Raw genomic sequence first — 23,560 nt, 5'->3', positions numbered from 1 at the left:
CTTAAACTCAAAACCTTAAGATCAGGAATTGCATGTTCTACTGACTGAGGGAGCCCCCACAAGGCATACTTTTTATTCAAAGATAAAAATAGGTTGAAAGTAAGGGATAGAAAAAGATGCACCCTGCAAAGAGCAACCATAAGAAAGCTGGAGTGGCTAATACTAAAAGAGACTTTAAAACAAAAAAATGTCATCAGAGATAAAAAGGCTATTTTATAACAATAAAAGGGTGAGTCTGTTAAGATATAGCAGTTATAAACATAAAACATGTATCTGACAGCAGAGCCAAAAATAAATGAAGCAAAAACTAACATTTAAGAGAGCAATAATGAGTTAAACAGTAATAGTTGGAGACTAGAATGCCCACTTTCAATAATGGAGCAAACAGCTAGACAGAAGATCAAGAAGGAAATAGAAGACTTGAGCAGCACTGTAAACCACCTAGACTTAACTAGATGCATATAGAACATGCCACCCAACCCCTGTAGAATGCATATTCTTCTCATGTGCATATGGAACATTCCCCAGCAAAGACCATACACAAGGCCATCTAAAAGCCTCAGCAAAGGGAATGGGATTAAGATTCTACAGACCATGGGGCAGCCCAGGTGGCTCAGCGGTTTAGCGCCACCTTCAGCCCAGGGTGTGATCCTGGAGACCCGGGATCGAGTCCCACGTCGGGCTCTCTGCATGGAGCCTGCTTCTCCCTCTGCCTGTGTGTCTCTCTGCCTCTCTCTCTGTCTCTGTCTCTCTCTCTCTCTCTCTCCTGTGTATTATCATGAATAAATAAATCTTAAAAAAAAAAAAAAAAGATTCTACAGACCATGTATTTCAATGTATTTCAACCCCAGTGGAGTGATATTAGCAATCAGATGTTAGAAACATGCGGAAATTCAGTGATAAACTTCTAAATAACCAATGGTTCTGAGACAAAATCACAAAGAACATTAAAAGGTATTTTAAGATGAATGAAAATGAGGACACAACATACTGAACTTAAGGAATGCAACTAAAACCTGCTAAGGGAGAAATATATAGCTATAAATGCCTACATTTTAAAAAACGGAAAAAATAAAATCCCAAGTCAGTGGCCTAATTTTTCTCAAGTTATTGAAAAAAGAATAGGCAAGCTATATTCTCAAAGCAAGCAGATAGAAAAAGTGATAGAATTGGAGTAGAAATTAATGAAATAGAGACTAGAAAAACAATAGAAAAAAGCTACAAAACCAGAAATTGGTTCTTTGCAGAGGTCCACAAAATTAACCTTTAACTTCACTGATTAAGAAGAAAGAAAGAAAGAAAGAAAGAAAGAAAGAAAGAAAGAAAGAAAGAAAGAAAGAAAGAAGAAAAAAATCTAAACCACTAAAACCAGGAATGGAAGAGAAGGTACATGACAACCTTACAAAGATAGAAGGGACTCAGGGAATACTGTACACAACTGTGTGCCAACAAATTAACAGCCTGGATAAAATGGACAGTGATGAGAAAGACGAAAACTCCTGCAGCTAACTTGAGAAGAAATAGAAAATCTGAACAGAAGAAATAGAAAATCTGAACAGAACTATGACAAGAGATTGAATTAGTAATGAGAAAGCTACCCCCCCTTCCCCCCCAAAAAAAGCCCTAGCCTACATGGCATCCCTGGTGATTCTACCAACCATTTAAAGAATTAACACCAGTATGTCACAGACTTCCACAAAATAGAGGAGGAGGAGACACTTCCTAACTCATTTTATGAAGTCATTATTAGCCTGATACCCAAACACGGCAAGAAAATCACAGACCAATATCTCTTATGAATATAGTTGTAGAAATCCTCAAGAATATACTAGTAAACCAAATATAGCAACATACAAGGATTATACACTTGACCACATATATATACACACACGAGTAAGGAGGATTTATGCAGGGTTGATTCAGTATATGAAAATCAGTTGATATATATACCATATCAGTAGACAAAGGACAAAAACTTTGATCATTTCAGTAGATGCAGAAAAGCATCAGACAAAATCCCAACACCCGTTCATGATAAAAACACTCAAGCTAGGAATAGAAAGGAACTACCTCAACCTGTTGTTAAAGGGCATCTACAAAAACCTGCAGCCAGTATACTTCATGCCCAGACAATGAAACCTCCCCTACTAAGATCAGGCACAAGGGAAAGATACCTGTTCCTGCCACTGCAGCTCAGTGTTGTTTTAGGGGCTCTGACTAGACAGGCAGAAAAGAGACATGGAAGACATTGGATTAGGAAGAAGTTAAGCTGTCTCTTCACAGATGACATGATCTTACATAGGAAAAAAACTAAGGGGGGATCCCTGGGTGGCTCAGTGGTTTGGTGCCTGCCTTCAGCCCAGGGCATGATCCTGGAGTCCCAGGATCAAGTCCCACGTCGGGCTCCCTGCATGGAGCCTGCTTCTCCCTCTGCCTGTGTCCCTGCCTCTCTCCCTCTCTCTGTCTCTCTCTCTGTCTCTCTATGTGTGTGTCTCATGAATAAATGAATAAAATCTTTAAAAAACAAAACAAAACAAAAACCCTAAGGAATCCAGTAAAAAACCCCACTAAACTAATAAGTGAGTTCAACAGAGTTTCAGAATACAGTCAATATACAGAATTCAGTTGTATTTGTGTACAGTAGCAATGAACACACCAAAATGAAAATTAAACCATTTATAAGAGCATCAAAAAATAAATAAGGATAAACTTAACAAATGCAAAACTTACTCTGAAAATTACAAAACATTTTTAGTACTAAATTAAAGAGGACCTAAATAAATATAAAGTATCTCATGTAAATGGATAAGAAGACTCGGTATTGTTAAGGTAGCAGTACTCCATGTGTTGGCCTATTCGTCAGTCTACAGATTCAACACAGTCCCTATCAAAATCCCAACTGGCTTCTTTGCAAAAATGGACTAGCTGCAGACCATATATCTAATAATAGTAATAAGGGACTTGGGAAAGAACTCCTCTAGCTCAGTGGTAAAAAGACAGTACATTTCTAATGTTGGCAAAGGACCTGAATGGGTATTTCTCCCAAACAAATGTCCAGATAGCCAATAAATACATGTGAAAAGATGCTCAAAATCATTAACCATGAGGGAGATGCAAATTCAAACCATAATCAAATAGTATTTCATACCTCTAGGATGTCTGTCATTGAAAAGACAGATGATAACAAGTGTTGGCAAGGATATTGAGAAATCAGAACCCTCATTCTCTGTTGGTGGGCATGTAAAATGATACAGCTACTTTGGGAACAGTCTGACAATTTTCAAAGAGTTCCTCAAAAGGCTAAACAGAGTTACCATAGACCCAGAAATTCCAGTCCTAGTTATATTTTCAAGAGAAATGAAAAATGTTGACATAAAAACTTATACGTGAATACTCACAGCTGCAGAATATGGAAACAACCCAAATGTCCATCAGCTGTTAAATGGGTAACAGAATGTGGTCTGTTCATACACTAAAATATTACTCAACAATTTAAAAAATGAAGTACTGATACGTGCTACAACCTGAATGAATCTTGAAATCATTGTGCTAAGTGAAAGAAGCCAGACACAAAAGGTCACGTACTATATGATTCCGTTCCTATGAAATGTCCTAAACAGGCAGTTCCGTAGGAGACAAAATACTTTATTTATTTATTTATTTTACTAATTTTATTTTTTATTGGTGTTCAATTTACCAACATAAAGAATAACACCTAGTGCTCATCCTGTCAAGTGCCCCACCCAGTGCCCGTCACTCATTCACCCCCACCCCCCGCCCTCCTCCCCTTCCACCACCCCTAGTTCATTTCCCAGAGTTAGGAGTCTTTATGTTCTGTCTCCCTTTCTGATATTTCCCACACATTTCTTCTCCCTTCCCTTATATTCCCTTTCACTATTATTTATATTCCCCAAATGAATGAGAACATATAATGTTTGTCCTTCTCCTATTGACTTACTTCACACAGCATAATACCCTCCAGTTCCATCCACGTTGAAGCAAATGGTAGGTATTTGTCATTTCTAATGGCTGAGTAATATTCCATTGTATACATAAACCACATCTTCTTTATCCACTCATCTTTTGATGGACACCGAGGCTCCTTCCACAGTTTAGCTATTGTGGCCATTGCTGCTATAAACATCGGGGTGCAGGTGTCCCAGCGTTTCATTGCATCTGTATCTTTGGGGTAAATCCCCAACAGTGCAATTGCTGGGTCGTAGGGCAGGTCTATTTTTAACTCTATGAGGAACCTCCACACAGTTTTCCAGAGTGGCTGCACCAGTTCACATTCCCACCAACAGTGTAAGAGGGTTCCCTTTTCTCCGCATCCTCTCCAAAAAATACTTTAATGGATGTCTGGGAATGAGAGGTTTGGTGGCAAGTGGGTAGTCTGCCAGTGAGTATGGGATTTCTTTTTGGGGTGATAGAAATGCTCTAAAATCAGTTGTGGTGATGGCTGCATAACTGTGAATATGCTAAAAACCACTGAATTGTACACTTCAAGTGGGTGAGTTGTATATGAATTATAGTTCAAAGCTGTTTTAGGGGGGAAAATGAGGGATGCTTGGGTGGCTCAGTGGCTGAGCATCTGCCTTTGGCTCAGGGCTTGATCCCAGGGTCCTGGGATGGAGTCCTTCATCGAGCTCCCCACAGGGAGCCTGCTTCTCCCTCTGCCTATGTCTCTGCCTCTCTGTGTCTTTCATGAACAAGTAAATAAAATCTTAAAAAAAAAAAAAAATATGAGTGCATGTGCCCCCGAGTGCAGTATAGACACACAGAGGGTGGAGACCCCTTGAATCAGTTTTGCGGAGCTGAAGACATGTGGAGGGAAGCACAGGCCTCTCAAAGTAGTTTGCCCATCCTCGTCCTTGGGAGTTAACCTTGTTGTTAAGCTCTGGCCATTGCTTTAAGAACTGCATTTTTTTTTTTTTTTTTTTTTGAAAATACTTATCCCAGAGACTTTCTCGTCAGGCCTGTGCAAAACCAGGCATGAAAGACGGGCAATGCCTCGGGGAAGAGTCCGAGCTGCCTGTGTTTCTCTTTCTCCACAGACGTTTATTACTGAGGAGGGCTTGTGTGCCATTCGCTGCGCCTGCTCCTCCCGTAGGCATCCTGTCCTGCAGTCAGGCCCTGAGCCCCCTGAGCTAGGTGATGAGGACGCCGAGGCTCTCGAGGCCATGCAGCAAGTGTGCAGCGGAGGCAGGATCTACATGATAGCTCTTCAGATTCTCTCCACAAATCAGTTGACTCTTAAACTGTTCTGGGAGCTGGGCCAAGGAGTCCCAACATGGAAATTGAGTAATTATGATTTTTCTCCCAACATGCAGGAAAATATGTGTTTTTTGAGATAAAATTTTCTCAGCTCGGTTTTCTCCAGTAGATTTTTCTTCAATCTTTGCCCACTGCCACTTTTAGTTGCAGATTAAAAAGAAAAAAAAACAAGTAGCAAGCAAGCATTCACAGAAAAACTCAAGTGTTTTACTTCCATTTAACGTATACTTATGTATTCTTTACACATGTCAGGCATTGTTTTCAGCACTTTGAATATATTAAATCCTTTCATCTTTGTGACATGGGTAAGAGATCGGTACTGTTGCTATTTTCCCAGTTTTACAGGTGAGGATGGATACTGAAGCATGGTGACATCCTCCAGTTTACCCAAGGCCACTCAGCTGGTGAACAGTAGAGCTGGGGTTCAGACCTAGCCAGCTGGTTGGGGTCTATGCTCTTCATGCCTGGGCTGCGCTGCCCTTCAGTCTGACTTTACTCAACAGCTGGTCGTCTCCTGGAGTTTATATTAGTGACATAATATGGCTGGAAAAAATAATTCCATATCTGTAGGGCAGAGTAGCTTGGGTTCTTGTGTCATGGTATCACCCTGCAGAAGTCACCAGACTTTTTGCATGCACCTTGCCCAAATATTATTTGATAACCTCTGCTCTGTTCCATATAGTTTTTCTGGCCCTTTGCAAAAGGCCTCTAGGGCAGCAGTTCCAGTGGGAGCTTGGAAGGATCTTAGTAGTTACTGCTGCTTCATCCTTTCAGTGTAAAGATGAGGAAAACTGAGGGGAAGTAAACCCTAAGGTCTCCTGACTCTGCTAGGTCTCTGTTAAAATAATAGGGACCTAAGAGGAAGGCTTCCCCCAAGAACCAGGTGGTGGGTGTTTCTTGTGTTCTCATTTACTCCACACAGCTACCCTGTAGACAGACACCCTGGCTGTCCATGGTGGTACTACTGTTACTTCCCTTCTGCAGGGCAGTCTGAGGCCTCATGAGGAGATGACTTGCCCAGTGTCACATGGCCAGCAAGTTGAAACTCCAGAGCCCTCAGTCCTCACACTTTGCTCTGCCACCTTCCCATGAATACACCTCACTGGCATGTGCATGGCTCATTGAGACTTGTTTGTTAACTGGGTAGTAGAATAAATGTGATGGTTTACTGCTGCCCAAAACACGATGCCTGGCACATCGCAAGTGTCCCAGAAATATTACTTTGCTGCTGCCATTGTTATTAATAATGAAACTGAGTAAAATGAAAGTCTGCTGGTAGATAATGCGTTCATCTGTATCACTGATAGCAATTGTAGTGCCAACTCTGCCTTAGAAAGTTGAACCTTAGATGGTTCTTTGAAAAAGAGAATAGTCTTGGAAAATGGTCCTTCTCAGTCTTTCAGTGCTTCCTCATAGAATCTAGGCAGAGGAACCAAGTGCTTAGAGTCATTTGTGGCCTGAAGAGAGTTTGGCACAGTTTGCAGTTTAGGTAACTGTCTGGGCACTTAGGTGGGGGGCACTCTCTGATGGTGGTGGGAGAAGGGATAGATCGCATTACTGTGTTGGCTGTATCACAGCATTTTGCTATGTTAAAGTTGATGAAATAGAATGAAACCGCAGAGTTAGTTTTTCCCCTTTTTTGTTGAGGTATAATTGACATACAGCATTACATTAGCGTCCAATGTACAACGTAATGATTTGATATTTGTATATAATGCCAAATGATCACTGTAGTAAGTCTAGTTAACATGTCACCATACATACTGAATTATTTTTCTTGTGATATACGAAGTCAGTTTTTCTAAGTTTCTAAGCTCACCTGACCCCTATCGGCCTGGAGGGGTTTTTGTGGCTTTCAAAGTCTCTATCATGGGTTCAGGGGCCAGCCTGATGGCTCTGTTACTTCAAGTCTGTCCAGAGTGGTTTTGAGGGGGTAGAAACATGTTTCCTAACAAGCAGTGACTCAATCCTCTCTCTCGGTGGCTGTCTCAGCCTCCATTGTGTTCCCTCCCCCAGGGGCTTCTGAGGAGAATGGCCTCCCTCACACTTCCACCAGGACCCAGCTGCCACAGTCAATGAAGATTATGCATGAAATCATGTACAAACTGGAAGTGCTGTATGTTCTCTGCGTGCTGCTGATGGGACGTCAACGAAACCAGGTGGGCCCCTCCCACCATGCCTCAGAACAGGGGGAATGGGGAGCAAATGCTTTCTGGGCACTTGTGGCATGCCAAGTACTCCATTAGGCCACCTCTCAGGACGGCTGTCTCTAGTCCAGCAAAACATAGGGCTCGTTTTCCTTCTCTCTGTTTTACACATCAGGAAACTAGTCTCATTCCAGAGTCCGCAGTCTTTTCCACTGTACCTTGCTGTGGGCAGCATTTCTGGGCAGAACATTGGTGCCCAGGGCAGCAGCTGGTGACTTGGCCATATTACCTATCTTGTTAATGTGAAGAATAAAGGGTCAGAAGATTACCACCCTGTAGATGCACTAGAAGAGTTGCCAATCTGATGGGGGTTTAGGGTGATGGACCAGAGCCCAGAGCTGGGTCAGGTTATAAAAACTAGACAAGGATGGGGGCTCCAAATGTGCTGGGGTTCCCTGAGCCTTGAAACAGTTCCAAGAGGGAGGAGCAATGACCTATAATCTACAAAAAGAGAAAGGGCTCTGGAAGTATATAGTGCTCCTTTTCAAGATAAGGGAGAAATAGTTTTCTCCACTAGCTAATTGTCCTGTGGATGAAAAAAATGGTGGTGGCTGGTGGTGGTGGTGGGGCGCTCAACAGTTCTTAAGCTCCTTTTTGAGTCAGACTCTGGACCATCACAATAGTTCTGTGAGACAGAGGCAGTTACTGCCATTTTGGTTAGGATAGCCAGGGAGAAGACTCACTGAAAAGATGATATCCCGTAGGGGGATGTTCTGAAGAACATGAGGGTGCTGGGCATGCTGATCCCCAAGGCAGCCTGCCAGGTAGAGGGAGCAAACCCTGAAGTGAGAGCGTGCCTGGAGGGTTGGTGGAACAGTAGGGAAGAGGGGTCATGGACTGGAAATAAGCAGCAAGGGGGGCAGGGAAGGACTGCCGGGGCCAGATAGTGTCAGGCTTTCATAAGCTGTTTTAAGGACATTAGTGTTTACTCTGAGTGATGAGGAAGTCATCCCTCTGGCTGCTGTGTGAAAGAGATGACAGTAGCCAGGACCAGCATGTTGGTGGAGGGGAGTGGTGAGAAGTGCTTACATTCTGAATATATTCTGAAAGTAGAACAAGTAGAATTTGCCAAGTTTGGATGTGGGCATGAGAAAGGGGTTATGGGTAACTTCTTTAACTCCTTCTAAGGTTTTTGGCCCAAGCAGGTTGGGGGATGGATGGGCCATTTATTGAGATGGTTAAGATTGTGAGTTAGGGAGTTGGGGTAGGGGACAGAGGTATAGAGAGAAAGAAAGGCAAGGAATACTGTTTGAACAAGTTAGGTTTGAAGTATTTGTTAGAATCGGCACCTGGATTACCCATACCTGGAGTTAGGCGAGAGTTCCGGCCTGGAGATAGAACTTGGGGTTGTCAAGTTGCAGCTGGTATTTAAAACCAGGACCCTGGATGAGATCCCACCCTGACCTCCACAGTATCAAAGCACCTTCCTTCAGTATAGAATATATTTGTTATAAAAGAAATAATAGTCACTGTACTTTACATGTGTTGAGTGCTTTTACCTTTTTTGAGGCACTTCACAGTTATTCATATTTGAATTTTCAGGTATTTGGTAAGTTATGAAACAGGTGGTGACTCTCTTCTCTCTTGATGCTTGAAAAAACCAAGGTACAAAAAGGACTATGCTCTCAGGCTCCAGGCATCGGTAGAACCAAGATTTAAACTCCGTCACCCTGACTCTGCTTTCTGTACTCTACCCCATGACTGTCCCCTACTCCCTGAGCTTTCCTGTTCCAAGTCTTTATGAATTAGTCACTGTCGTCTGTAGTTAAACTGTATGATTACAGCCACTGCTTCCTTGGAAGGACTGTAGGCTGGGCTCAGGATCCTGTCCACCTGAGAACCAGTGTAAAGCTGGCACAGCCGCCTTTGCACAGTCAGCATTAACTCGTTCCTGCTGTGTGACCGGCACTGTGGGGATATGGTTTCATGGACCTCGCTGAGATGGGGACAGCAAGGGGAAGGGTTTCCCTGGCCAGGTCTCCCAGAAGGCTCCTTCTTAGAGTGTTTATTATTGTGCATTCAGACCAAGTTCTCTGACCAGTCTTGGTATGGTTGAAATCACTATACTGGAAACTCTCCCTAGAAGTCAGAGGCTCCATTTCTCTGGTGCTAAAGTAAATAATCCATGCAGTACTTCCTATACATCAGGCCCTGAGCTTCCCCCACATTACCTCATTGAATCCTTTCAACAGCTTTGTTATCCCTCATCTTTTGTCAAGGGACTCAGGCTCAAAGAAGAACGCTACCCAGAATCCCATCTTTTTTAAGTTCTGGTCTCTTGAGATATATGCACACCTGTGGTGGGTCTGAAAAAGTCAGGCTTTAGGATTAGAATACCTGAATTAGGGTGACATTTCCACCACTTGCCCGAGTTGGTCCTGCTCAACTTCCCCTTCCCCTTGTAAAATGGGAATTAATAAGCGCTGGCGCTGTGCTCAGGACTTTACATACCTTTTCTGACCTTATCCTTACAGTAGCCCTGAGAAGTAGTAATAGCTTTGTTTTCTGTAAAAAAAATATTTTTGATAGGTAAATAATTCATAGTTCTATATTAAAATGTATAAATAGGTATCAAGCCTTTCTCTCCTCTGATCCTGAACAGTTTGGTTCTCCTAGGAAGCATCTAAATTTTACCAGTTATTCATGTATCCTTCTAGAGACATATTATGCTTATAACAGCAAATATATTCCTCTTTTTTTTTTAATGCAGTCATGTACTTATATACGTATTTGCTTTCTTAATGTTGAATCTTGGTAAATGTTCACTATGTGTGAAAAAAAACGCAATTCTTTTTTTACTGGTACCTTATACCCCTCTGAATGGATATACCATAATTTATGCAACTAATCCCCATTAATGTGAGTATAGATTATATCTATTTTGTATTGCAAATAATGCTGCCATAAGCAACTTTGTATATATGTCATTTAGTACATATGTGGATCTGCTTGAGAATAAATTCCTAAAAGTAGAATCACTCATCAAAGGGAATATGCATTTGTAATTTTTAGAGGTATTACTGAAATGTCCTCCTCCTTCTAGTGTTACCTCCAATATGCCCCCTCACCAGCTGTGTATGAGCATGCCTGAGGCCCAGCTCACCAACACAGTAGTATTATCTTTGCTAATCTGAAAAAGTGAAAAAGTGGTTGTGATTCGAATTTCTCTTAGTATTTTAAGTGCAGCTGAGCACTTACCATATATTGAAGAATATCTTGTATTTTCCGGTCAGTGTCTTTTGCCCACTTTTTCCTAAGGGTAGTCTTTTTGTTTCAGAGATTTGTAGGATTCCTTATGGAGGAAATTCGCTTTTTACCTGTGATGTCAGATTACCAGTATCTTCTCCATTTTCCTATTTGACTTAGGACTTATTGTGAATTTTGCCATAGAGAATTTTTAAAGTTTTATATGGTTGAATTGAATGGTTTTCTGTCTTGGCTTCTAGATTTACCTAATATACTTAATACTTTAAAAAGTCTTTCTCAAGTGTGATCTTTCTTCTTTTTTTTTTTTTTTTTAGTCTTTGCATAGATTTTCCTAGGCTATTGAGCATTTAAATTTTTAAAATATGTTTATTTTGCCTCCAGTTGAAATTTATCCTACTCTGAAGGATGAGAGGGTTATTTTTATTTTTTTAATGATAGGAGGAGGGAACAAGCTAGGATTAAGAAATTTGATTGAGGTTACAAATTTTGTATGTGCTAGAGCTGGGAGTCAAACCTAGGGCTTTCTGAATCCAAACTTGTGTTCTTAAGAAAGGACCCATCGTATAGTGGGACTCCTAGGAGTATTGTGGGGATCCGTGAGCAGAGAATAAAAGTGTATCTGTGCATAGTGGGAGTGTGGTGAGAGAGGGGTAGGCTCAGTGGGTTATTTTCTTTAAATCTCAACAGTCCCTACTGATCATTTTCTTTCCTAAAGATTATTTTGTGCATGCCAAGCATAAGGCTTTGATGGATCTTGGCAGCACATTTGTCATAATGCTTTTGCCTTCCCACTCTATCCAGGTTCACAGAATGATTGCTGAGTTCAAGCTGATCCCTGGGCTCAATAATTTGTTCGACAAGCTGATTTGGAGGAAGCACTCAGCATCTGCCCTTGTCCTCCATGGTCACAACCAGAACTGTGACTGTAGCCCGGTGAGCAGGGGAATGACAACAGATGGGCTTTACTTGCCAGGGGTAGTTGTTTCAAGATCTGCTGTTGACCCTTTGAAATCTCATTTTCTGAAAGAGCAGAAACTGAAAGTTTATATAAAGTCTGTATAATTTTATTTTTATATATTTGTTTATAATTTATTTCTGAAGTCTGTATAATCCTGTAAGTGGAAGCTGCTTGGAGAAGGGTCTGACCCACCCCTCTACCTGTGCAGAAATCCCTTCTGAGGCCCTTGGGCCAGCTTTCTCTTGTATACCTCTGGAATGGGGTGCTCACTTTCCTCCAGGCAGGGCCCTGCCACCCCGTGACCTAGTAGCAAGTTTCCTTCATTCTGTACTCTACCCCATTAATATCATCCATCCACTGGTAGTAGTTTTGCCCTCTGAAACCATGCACCACCAATGTCCTGCAGCCAGAAAGGGATGCTTTGTGTGTGTGTGGGGGAGGGGGGGATAGTTAGGGGCTCACTGCAAGCTGCTCTGCTAGTGCCATGGGGAGAGCACAGAATAGAGTCAGGAGGCCTCTGTGCTGCTTGGCTTGTTGGGAGAGCTTAAACAAGTCACTGAATCTCTGAGCCTGTTTCTTTTTTCTTTTCTTTTTTTTTTTTTTTAAGATTTTATTTATTTATTAATGAGAGAGAGAGCACAGCAGAGACACAGGCAGAGGGAGAAGCAGGCTCCATGCAGGGAGCCCGATGTGGGACTCGATCCCAGGTCCCCAGGATCACGCCCTGGGCTGAAGGCGGTGCTAAGCCGCTGAGCCACCTGGGCTGCCCTCTGAGCCTGTTTCTTGCAAAAGGAAGGTCCCACTCCCTTGCCTGCTGTCCTCATAGGCCGTGTGGAGGCTCAGTAATCACCTCAAAAAAGGGACAGTATCCTGGGGCTTTATAGTGCGGCACAGCCGTCAGTGCTGTGGGGCCTCCCTGGTCTCTGGGCCATGTCCTGTGAACTTTCTGCAGTGCCCTGTCTGCCAGCTTACTGTCTTCCTCTTTAGCCTTGTTAGATTTTGCTTCTCAGCCCCTCCATCTGAGTTGTTAATTTCAAGTGAACATATTGTGCATTTTGAAACATCTGGCTCTTTGTGAAAAACTACTTGGTGTTATTCATTATGTTAATGTTCTGTTGCATTCTATCTCTTTCATTACTTGTAACATCTTTTTTATGGTCTCAGATTGCTCATGGGGTGCTAATACTTGTATTTGAGTCATCAGACTCAACTCAGGGTGGAATGTGGCCTCATGTTCTGTAATGTAGCCTGGGTCCTGGAAGTATTTCTTTAGAGCACTTGGCTTTTGTCTGCCTGGTACTTTAGGGGTAAGTCCCAGGGCAAGTGCTCATCATGTTGAGTGCCTTGGCCCTGGAGATGTGAGCCCAGAATCCTTTTCCTGGGGCCTCCCTTCCACCACCACCAGCACCCTGGCAAAGACAGGTGTCCTTGCTAGCTCCCTGGGCTGGTAAGTTTGGGAGTTTCTTAAACCTTCTTTCACTGAGTGTATATACTTCCTGGACTTTACATGGGCTCAGGTTTTCTTTCTAGTCCCTGCACAGCATTAAAACTCAAACCCTGGATGAGTGAGTGTCATTTCCACTTCTCCATCCTACCCAGAGCTGCCAGCCATCAACCATCTGCTCTCGTGCTTCTAGCTCTGGGCTCAGTCCTTTCTTCAATTCCAATTCCTGCGCATTTTCCTTTGTTATGAACTTAACCTCCCATGTAAAAGAATTTCCATGATTTTTTTACCCAAGATGTCCGCAGAGTAGGGGTTAGCAGGAAGGATCCACATTAGCTTAATCTGCCGTTGGCCAGATGTGGAAGTCAGTAGAGGGTTTCTGACTAGAAAAGTCCTCCTTGTACATGAGGACACAGGCTCAGAGAAGCAAAGCCACACACCCAGGCTCTCACTGTAGTGTTTTGGCTTCTATTGTGGTGATGATTTTAACAATGATGCACATATGTTTTAGGACATTACCTTGAAGATACAGTTCTTGAGGCTTCTCCAGAGTTTCAGCGATCACCATGAGTAAGTATAAGCTGTTCCTGGAAGGAGGGTTGTTGCGCCAGCTCCTCTCATCTCTGTGTCCCCTCGACCTCCACTCCGGAGGACCTGGGAGCCACAGGAGCTGCTGCCACTGTGGTTACCGCGTGTGGCCACACTTGCACAATGCTGTACCGAGAGCTGCTGTTGGCGCAGCTCTCCCCATGTGCCGGCCTCCATGCTGAGCTTCCTCTGAGCCCTCATGGCCACACGAGGAAGTGAGTATGGGTGTTGCTGGCCCCTTGTGACCCTGGGAGTCAATACATCTCTCAACTGTCTGCCCTCCTAAACCGGGAGCGGACAGCTTGGCTCTTCACGGGGACCTCAGGTGGGCAGAGTGGGCTGAGTGTTTGCTTATCGGACAGGTGGACTGTTCTTCACCCACACAAGGAGATGTACCCTCTCTCATTTTTTAGAAACACATTCTGCCCTCTCATGTTGTATTTTTCAGCCTTCAGTGGTGAATGTACAGGAGAATGATTCTCTGGTATAGGGGGAATAGTGTAGGGGAGGAGTGCATAGCAGCTGACCCTAGATCTTGACACTGGGGAGACAGCGTGGTGGGGACTTTGGTGAGCTGGAACACACAGGCAGTTACTGCTCAGCTCTTGCCAACTGTTGGTATACAGGAAACTGGGCTCACTATTGCACAGCTTCTGAGTTTTTCCCCCAAAGGAAGCTAGAAATTAAGATTTACGTGAAAGGTCCTGATTTTAAACATTGGCTTAAATTCTTTTGAAACATTGTATAAACTACCAGAACGTGGGTGCCTGAGGACAAATATGGCCAGGCGCCTCTACTTTGCTACTTCCGTCTGGATCATGTTGACCTTCCTCTTTCAGAGGTTCTCTGTCTGAAGGACTTAAGCTCCAGGAAGTAATGTGAACCCTCTGAAAAATGGCACCAGTATGTTCTGACTGTGGACTTTTTTTCTGAGGAAGTGGGTCCCTAACTTTCATCAGACTCTTGAATCTGAGCACTTGTAAGTGCTGGGCATATGTGCTAGCATTTGTATGGGCTAGGCTCTGGGGAGACAGTGATAGGTGAAAGCCATGACCCCCACTCTAATGAAGGGTACAGTCCTGGAAGGGAGAAGGATAGTTATCAGAGAATTACACCACTGAATGTATAGTGACAGATAGGGATAGTATTCTGGTAGAGGGAGCGTGGTTCTGTGAGAGAACATTTGACAGGGGTCATGAACTGGCCAGAGTGTGGTTAGGAGCTCTCTCTGCAGAAGTAACTTGTTGGCTGAGACCTTGACGGTTGGTAGTGAAATTGGGTGAAAAGGAAGAATGAGAGGCTGACTGTTCCAGAAGAATCCCCAGTAGGAGGGAGCGCCATGTGTTCAGGAAGGCCAGTGTGGCAGGTGATGTGAATGAAGGTGGGCTTGGCTCAGAGTGAGACTGCAATGGTGGTTGGTTTCAGCCAGAGGGCCTTGTGGGTCATGTTTGTGGGCCCGGATTGTGTGTGTTCTAAGGCTTGTGAAATTGTGGGGGCATTTTGACTTGAGAGTAACATGGTCAGGGGGTCCTTTTTCTAAAGATCTCTCTGAGTGCTATGTGTTGAGAGACCATTTGGGAACCTTGTTCTGTCCACATGGCTGGAGTGATGCGAGGCCTAGAGGTGAGGGAGGCAGGCCCCCTGGTGGCAGTGCTGTAATAGGGCCAGGTGTGAAGCAAAATGATGAGTTGGATTTGGATTTCATTGAGTTGGAAGTGCCTTTGAGAAGTCAAATAGAAATGTTCAGTGGCAAACAAAAGGCCCGGAAATGTTGAGGGAAGGGGTCTTGTTAGTGAGAGGGGCAGAGGATGGAGCCAGGGAGGCTCCCTGAGCCTGAGCCTCAGAGGCAGGTGGGGTCAGGGGAGGACACTTGGCAGAGAGACTCTGATTCTCACCACAGGAAATGGGAAGGTGGCTGGCCCGGTGCCTGTCCTTTATCCCTTTCAACCCATTTGTTTCAGGAACAAGTACCTGCTGCTCAATAACCAGGAGCTGAACGAACTCAGTGCCATCTCTCTCAAAGCCAACATCCCTGAGGTGGAAGCCGTCCTTAACACTGACAGGTAGGTGAAGTGCAGCTCTGGCCCACAGCCTACCCTGGCTGCATGCCTGCAGGTGTGGTACTTGTCCTTTCTCATTCACATGTAGCTGTATCCTGAGGGTTCCTGTGTGTCAGGCACTGTCCTCACATCACCTGCATTACCTCATTGGGTCCCACGGCAGCCCCAGGAAGGAAGCACCGTCATTACCTCAACTTTACAGAACGGGGAGCAGGGCCTTGTAGAGGTCACCTGCCAGAGGTTATGTGTGCTCTGCCCACTCCTTTGTCAGTCACCTTTGCTGATATGCTTCTTCCTTGTCCGGTACCAAGTCCCATTAGCTGGGTTATGTCACCTGAACAGCAGAGAGGTCACAGGCTCACGGGGGTCAGGGCAGGGAGGGCTGTATCCAGCAACAGAAGTCATAATTCTCAGCCTCTTTTTTTTTTTTTAAAGCAGGAGAAATCTGTTCAGATGAAACTGCACAGTCCATAATGTCTATAGAGGATAAACGTAGAGCCATTCTATTGAAGAGGGAACTTAAGGGCCCAGACTCCTGCCTGCTTGGCCCTCTTCCCCCCCCATGATGCAGCCCGAGTCATTTCCTCATCAGATGTCTTTATCAGACCAGGAAGCTGAGGCCCAGGGACACAGGGGCTTGTCGGAAGCCAGCTGGAACTGAACGTGGGGCCCAGGGTACTCCGTCTCACCCTGCTGGCACAGACTTTACCCCATCTGGCAGACTCTGCTGTGGTGTTTCAGACTCCCTTTGGTGTAACCAGCCCCCCTCCAGCAGTTCTGAGCACTGACTTTGGGTTTTTCTGGCCTCTCATCGCTTGCTAGTGGGTCTGGGAGGGAAAGCTGGCCTGAGATGTGGTGTGAATCCACTTGGCTATTCACTTCTAAGACTGCAGGCGTCTTTGGGGTGCTCTGGGCCCAGATAGAGGTGGGGGAGGATATCCTGCTGGCTTGGAAATGTCCCCAGGCTTTTTTACCCATTTAAAGCAGCAGAGAAACCCAACCCCAGGACAACAGTCCTTCAGCCAAGTGGGACTGGGCCCTGTCAGCCTCAGGTCTGCCACCAGTGTCCCTGTTTTGTTCCAGGAGTTTGGTGTGTGATGGGAAGAGGGGCTTATTAACTCGTCTGCTGCAGGTCATGAAGAAGGAGCCAGCTGAGTCCTCTTTCAGGTAGGTCTGGGGACAGGCACCTGCCACTCCTGAGGGGCCCAGAAACTAAGTGTTTCTCAGGTGATTAGAAATACCTCATTTGAGTTACCAGCTTCCACCCTGGACATCTGACTACTATGGGGGAAAGGGGGTCTGACTCAGTAGGTATGTGAGCTGCTGCTGCATACCAACAACATATTTCAAGAACTGACCGGGCATTCACCAAGTGCTCCTCTGTGCTGGCATTGGACAGGTGGTAGGAAGCTACAGCCCCTGCCCGTGGGAGTTCCCTGGGTTGCGGCAAACAAGCATGAAAAGAAACCTGTTTGAATGCACTGTGAAAAGGAGCAGAGCTGGGATCTGCCCTAGGAGCTGAGGGTGCAAAGGAAATCCCCTTTCCCAGCTGGAGGCTGGTGGGGTGGGCATGGACAGGAGGGCTTCTCAGAGCTCCTCCAGCTCACCTAAGAGGAGCCGTGAAGGCTATGGACAGAAGCAGTGGGTAAGGAAGGCATTCTCTCAGGCCTAGGGTTGTGATGCATCAGTAGGCTCTGTGCCCTCATAGGACCCCTGTCACCTCAGCCTGACTTGTCCAGACTTCCCCTCACTGATCCCAGCCTTACCCTCTATGGCCACTTCTTCCCATCCAAAGTCAGTTTGGTGTCCCATCTACATATGTCTGTCTGGTTCCCTCAGGCCTTCCCAGCCTCGCTTTCCATTGTCCCTCTCTCCTTCTGAAGGGTCAAAGCCTAGAGTGACTTACTGTAGCCAGCCCTTTGATCCTAGATCCACCTTCTCTGAGACACATCTTCTTCCACACAGAACCAAATAGAGGACTGTTCCCCACTGAACTGTCTGCCCTGTGAGGACCTATCCTTGCTGTGTCCCTGATGCCTAGTATGAGGCCTGCCACCTAGATGTTCAGTAAATGTTGAATAAGTCCAAAGGCAGCAGACATCTCCCAGCCCCAGGGGTCAACATTTGGGTCGCAGGTTTTGGCAAGCCCGGGCTGTGGAGAGTTTCCTCCGAGGGACCACCTCCTATGCAGACCAGATGTTCCTGCTGAAGCGAGGCCTTCTGGAGGTAATGGCCTGGAGGAGCCAGGGTGTTGGGTGTCCCATTCCCCCCGCAGCCCCATGCATTGCTCTCCTTCTTGAGACCTAGACAGGTGGTCAGGCACAGACCAAATCTCTTTATTTTAAAATGCTAATCCAGATTGCCCTAGGACTTCCTCTGAGTTTCCAGCTGTGGGTCCTATAGGTGCTTAAAACGGGTGATGGAGCTGAGGGTGGCCATGGAAGAGGGGGAAGAGTCTGTTGTTACCCAATAAGGCCTTTTGACCCTGAGGATATTTTGCTGTTGACCAAAAGTTAATTTCCCTTTTGTAAAATGGCCTTCAGAAAGAGCAAAATTTGCTAAAGACAGGGAACAAAAGGGCCAAAGATATAATTGGTTTTAAAAAAAATTAAGGATACAAACAAACTGACCCATGAATTGTAAATGGAATTGATCCAAATTAGCGTAACTGCAGGAAAATGAAAATAAAAAATGGAAACAGTTGAACTGTTACAGAAAACTTTATTAAGTTAAAATGGCTTTATGTTCCTGACAAAAATTCATTGATTTTAGTATAAACTTTTTTATTCATAAATATGCAGACAAACCATGGGGTCAAAATGTGTCCTCTGCCCTTAAACCCTGTGCTTCGGTTATTCGAATGGCCTCAGTGCTTAGGCAGTGGCCTGTGTCATATCTGGAGACAGCTCCCCTCGCCTGCAAGCAGGAGAGGTCCTTACTGCCTACCCCAGCCCGCCCCAACCTCCTAGTGAGGTGCCATAGGCCTGCCCTCGCAGCTCCCAGCATCCCCAGATGAGACTCTGGACAGGGGAACAAGTTCCATCAACTGACGCGGATGCCTACTGGAAGCAGGTGTCATGTGGTTGAAGCTCCGTGCCTGGCCTTGGTGGGAGGCAGGCAGTGGGCATCTTGGATGAGCACAGCCTGGGGGTAGCAGCCACATCTGCCTGTTGGCCCCAGGGCTCAGCCACCTTCCTGCCTTGATCCTGTCCTCTCCCACCCCCAGCACATCCTGTACTGCATTGTGGACAGCGAGTGCAAATCGAGGGATGTGCTCCAGAGTTACTTTGACCTTCTTGGGGAGCTAATGAAGTTCAACGTTGATGCATTCAAGAGATTCAACAAATATATCAACACTGATGCAAAGGTAAGATTAACCCAGACTCCGTGGGGTTTGCTGTGTTGTTCAGAAGTTATCTTGGAGGGATGCCTGGGTGGTTCAGTTGGTTAAGGGGCTGGCTCCTGGGATCCAGCTCCAAGTCAGGCTCCCTGCTCAGCAGGGAGCTTGCTTCTCCCTCCCCTCCACACCCCGCGTGCTCACTCACTCCCTCTCTCAAATGAATGAGAATACTTTAAATAGTAGTAGCAATAGTAATCTTAGAGGCCTGGCCCTTGCCTGTCTTCAGGTGCTGGTTTTAAATTGGAAAATACTGGTGAGTCAGTGGGCAGTCCTCACCGAATTGCCATTCACCCCTGCTCTGTGCCGTGACTACGCTAGACCCTGGGTGTACAGGGGTGACCGTCACAGTTGCTGTGGGCCAGTGAGATGGTGCAAGCAGGCATGTGATGTGGTGGGTGCCAGGACTGGGCCTGGTGTGTTAGCTTTATGGAGCATTTGACAGAAACCCAGCTCGGACCAGTTGAAGTGAAAATGAGAGGAATCCAGTCCCCATCAGTGGAGAAAACACTGCACTTGGTGTCCCATGGGGCTGGAGGGCAGCCTACCCAGGTTGTCTGGGCCTTGGTCTTATCAGAAGCAACTGGGCCTGGTAAATGGGGGCCCCTCGAGACAAGTGCACAGCCTGGGCCACAGCTGCCTGCAGCGGGACCCCCCCCCCATCCCCCACCGCCCATCTGAGGCTCGGGCTCCTTTCCAGTTCCAGGTGTTCCTGAAGCAGATCAACAGCTCACTGGTGGACTCCAACATGCTGGTGCGCTGTGTCACTCTGTCGCTGGACCGATTCGAAAACCAGGTGGACATGAAAGGTAAGAAAAATCCCTAATGCCAGGGCGAATCAACCCAAGGTGGACCCACTGGTGTCAAACACTCAGCATCTGGCAAGGAGACAAATGGCTAGAGGCAGCTGCCCCAAATGCCCACGTGGCCGAGGTCAAGGTTGTGGCTCCCTGGGAGATTTTCCTGGCTTTTGACTTTTCTCTGTCTTCTGTGCTTCCTTTCATGAGACGTACATTTTAATAAAAGTGAAGAAACTATTTTTGCAAGTAAAATGAAAACACCTCCCACCCACCCCCCACACCACCCCATCCTGCCTGGAATCTTCTGGAGTGAGAGGCCTAGGTGGTGAGCTGAGGGGAGGGCAGGCCTCATGAGGCAGCCCTTGCACTGACTATGGGAAGAGGTGGCGGTCAGCTCCTAGTGGGACTTCCTGAGACCATGGGCTCAGCCTGGGAGGCAGCACAGCTGGAGACATGTGTTCCCGCTGCAGCTACCCTCTCCTGTGGTCTCTTTCACAGTGGGGGCTCCCAGCTCCAGAGTCCGGGCCCCAGCAGTGGGAGGGGTCCTGGCTGGAAGCCTGAATAGCAGATCGCTGGGCCTGAGCCATAGACCAGCTTCCAAGCCTGCCAGCACACCTCTGCTTCTCTGTCCCCAGTTGCCGAGGTCCTGTCTGAGTGCCGCCTGCTTGCCTACATATCCCAGGTGCCCACGCAGATGTCCTTCCTCTTCCGCCTCATCAACATCATCCACGTGCAGACTCTGACCCAGGTGAGATGCTCTGTGGCCCCACACTGGGAAAGAGAGATTGGAGACCGTTTCCCTCATCCCAGAGCCCAACGGTTGATCTTTCCCACCTTCACCCTAGAAGCATATCTTGATCCATCTGTTGGTTCCTGGGAAACCCTGCCAGCTATTCTGACGATTTTTTCCTGACAGGGATCAGTGCCCCATTTTATAGACAGGGCCTAAGGAGGGAACAAGTCTCCGGGGTCACGGATGGGTCAGGATTGGCACTGCACTGCATTCTTGACTCCCAATCCAGTGCTCTTGGTGCCCCTTCCAGGCTTTGGAGTTGGACTTGATATTGCCTCCCACCCCCTCCCTAACTAATCATGGCTATCCCTTCTGTGTCTTCACTCTCTTTTCTAAAATGGGGGTGATGCTGTAGGCTCAGAGGTGGTTCTCTGTTCCTTCAGCTAACATACACTGCGGCTGGGCACTGGGCTGGGGCTGTAGTGAACCAGAGAGCGCGAGCCCCTTCCCTTGAGCCGCCCCCAGCCTAGTTCCGAGCACAAGTTAGGGAGTGAGGTAGCCGCACCTAAGGCAGGCACCCCGCCCTACCCTGGGGATCGAAGCTCCAGGAACCAGAGCTCCCAGGAGGAAGCAATGCCTGAGCTGACTCTGGAAGAGGAGCGGCCTCTCACTGGACCAACGATGATGACCCCACCAGCGTGGGGATGGGTGGTGGGTGGCAGAGGGACAGGAAGGTGGTCAGGGCAGCCCACTGGCGGCCTTCCTTCCCCCGTCCTCTCAGGTGTGTGCCGGGGCAGCTTGGGGCGTGCGTGGCCTGTGAGCTCTGCCAGGGCCCCACAGGGTTGGGGCGTGGGCCACCCTTCTCCCTGCCGCGTGACACCCCAGGTCCACTGGGGGCCACTGGGGCTGCCTACCCGCACCTAACCTGGATGGCCCGGTGCCCTGCAGGAGAACGTCAGCTGCCTCAACACCAGCCTGGTGATCCTGATGCTGGCCCGCCGGAAAGAGCGGCTGCCCCTGTACCTGCGGCTGCTGCAGCGGATGGAACACAGCAAGAAGTACCCCGGCTTCCTGCTTAACAACTTCCACAACCTGCTGCGCTTCTGGCAGCAGCATTACCTGCACAAGGACAAGGACAGCACCTGCCTGGAGAACGTGAGTTCTCCCTCAGCCCTAGCAGTTGGTGCATGTGCTGTGGGCACACAGCCCCAGGGCCCCTCCGAGGGGCATCCAGGGTGCGTGGTCCCCGCCTGGGCCATGTTGTGGGCAGCTCTTTGTCCCCTTACCGAGGCCCTCCCCACGGGGTGCTGGGTTCAACCTGGGTCCTCCAGGCGCTCCCCCACCAGCCCCACTCTCTTTGCGCAGAGCTCCTGCATCAGCTTCTCATACTGGAAAGAGACCGTGTCCATCCTGTTGAACCCAGACCGCCAGTCACCCTCTGCCCTTGTCAGCTACATTGAGGAGCCCTACATGGACATAGACAGGGACTTCACCGAGGAGTGACCTTAGGCCAGGCCTCGGGAGGCTGCCGGGCCAGGGCCAGTGTGGGTGAGCGTGGGTACGTGTGCCACACGCCGTGCCCTGTCCACGCCCCCACCCCCCCTCTCGCCTCCCCGCTACTCTGCCTGCCCCAGGTCTTCAGGTCCAGGCTTGGTGGGAGGGAGCATCTAGAAGCCCCAGGTCCTTGGGGAGCCTCGGTTCCCTCACGATCGCCATAAGGACAGGGATGCTGTGCCCACCCTTTCTTCAGAACCCTGGGGCCCTGGCCCACCCAGAGGTAAGGGAACTCTTAAAAATAGCTCTGTCTGAGCTCTTGCCCAGTCTCTTGGCTGTCAGTCCTGGGGTGGGGAGGGAGATATGGGCACCCTCCTCCAATCTGTGAGCCAAGCTTGCTCCGGCCTTTGGACCCAGGCAAAGGCTTCTGAGCCCCTCCTCCCCACCAGGCAGGGGTGGGGGCTACCAGAGGACGCTGCCTTCCCCCACCTCTGCCCATTTGTCCCTCCCTCCCTTGTTTTCCTTTAGCACCTCTGGTTCTGTTTGCTCACTGGCCGCTGTGTTCATCCCAGGGGGTTCCCCTAGAAGTGAGGGCCTTTTTCTTCCATCCCTTGCGGCACAAGGTGGCTGTGCCCTGCCCCAGAGCAGCGTCTCCTGCCTGAGCCCACACACACAGGAGCCTGGCTAGGAGCACACCCTGGGCCCCTCCTTGTGTTGCCAATTTATTAACAACAAATAAACCGATTAAATGGAGACTATTAAAGAACTTTATTTTAAATGACTGATGTGGCCCTGACTTTTGTCCAAGGACCATGTGTTCCTTTCTTCTCCTGAACCTCAAAGAAGGAGAAGGCAGCCAGCTGGAGCTGCAGACGCGAGCATTTATTCTGGGGACAGCGGGGCTTGGGGCTGACTGCGTGAAGAGGCGGTGTCTGCAGAGCCCAGGAACTCAGGCATCACTCCTTGTGCTGAGGGGATAGGAGTGGCTGAGCTGCACACCCCCCCTTCCCCCCAGGCAGAGGGCAGGGGCGCCCCATGCAGCCCCTCACCTTGGGCCCCAGGGCATCCCGGGTCCGTGCCCGCAGCTTGTTGGCCTGGGTTTCTGCCATGTCTGCCCGCTCCTCTGCATCATCCAGCTCGTGCTGGGCCTTGCGGTACTTGGCCAGGTTGGTACTGGCCTGCTGTTCCTGGGGGCACAGGCAGGCCCAGTCACCCTTCGGTAACTGAGACAGGCTCAGTCTGGTCCCCCCGAACCTCCAGAGGGGGCTGGCTTCTCCTGGTCCTCAACTGCTGCCGCCACCACCTCCTGCTCCCGTTTTTCCCCTTCACCAGTACCCATGGCAGGAAGGAGGGGGTGTGAGTGCTTCTTCCAGAGGTGCACAGAGGGGGAAGGCATGG

General features: G+C 47.7%; 2 protein-coding genes across 12 annotated transcripts in view; one reads left to right on the top strand and one right to left on the bottom strand.

Annotated features, from left to right (window-relative positions):
• LOC112673852 (transient receptor potential cation channel subfamily C member 4 associated protein) overlaps positions 1-22,943 on the top strand; it is a 69,246-nt gene extending 46,303 nt beyond the window's left edge. The window contains exons 9-19 of one of the 2 annotated variants that reach the window (XM_025469815.3): positions 7,267-7,433; positions 11,490-11,621; positions 13,602-13,660; positions 15,640-15,741; positions 16,822-16,905; positions 17,874-17,964; positions 18,965-19,105; positions 19,836-19,944; positions 20,571-20,683; positions 21,617-21,823; positions 22,034-22,943. In XM_025469815.3, the coding sequence (XP_025325600.1) occupies positions 7,267-7,433; positions 11,490-11,621; positions 13,602-13,660; positions 15,640-15,741; positions 16,822-16,905; positions 17,874-17,964; positions 18,965-19,105; positions 19,836-19,944; positions 20,571-20,683; positions 21,617-21,823; positions 22,034-22,171 (1,343 nt within the window). In that variant the 3' untranslated portion in view covers positions 22,172-22,943. The remainder of the gene's footprint in view (positions 1-7,266; positions 7,434-11,489; positions 11,622-13,601; positions 13,661-15,639; positions 15,742-16,821; positions 16,906-17,873; positions 17,965-18,964; positions 19,106-19,835; positions 19,945-20,570; positions 20,684-21,616; positions 21,824-22,033) is intronic. The other variant, XM_025469816.3, reaches the window with a different exon arrangement.
• Positions 22,907-23,560, bottom strand: part of MYH7B (myosin heavy chain 7B) — a 40,913-nt gene continuing 40,259 nt past the window's right edge. For all 10 annotated transcript variants that reach the window (XM_025469806.3, XM_025469810.3, XM_025469807.3 and 7 more), the window contains 2 exons: positions 23,212-23,349; positions 22,907-23,130 (listed from right to left, as the gene is read on the bottom strand). In XM_025469806.3, the coding sequence (XP_025325591.3) occupies positions 23,119-23,130; positions 23,212-23,349 (150 nt within the window). In that variant the 3' untranslated portion in view covers positions 22,907-23,118. The remainder of the gene's footprint in view (positions 23,131-23,211; positions 23,350-23,560) is intronic.

The sequence above is a fragment of the Canis lupus genome, chromosome 24 (assembly GCF_003254725.2).
Source record: "Canis lupus dingo isolate Sandy chromosome 24, ASM325472v2, whole genome shotgun sequence".
Lineage (NCBI taxonomy): Eukaryota > Metazoa > Chordata > Mammalia > Carnivora > Canidae > Canis > Canis lupus.
This window is presented reverse-complemented; position numbering and strand designations above follow the sequence as displayed.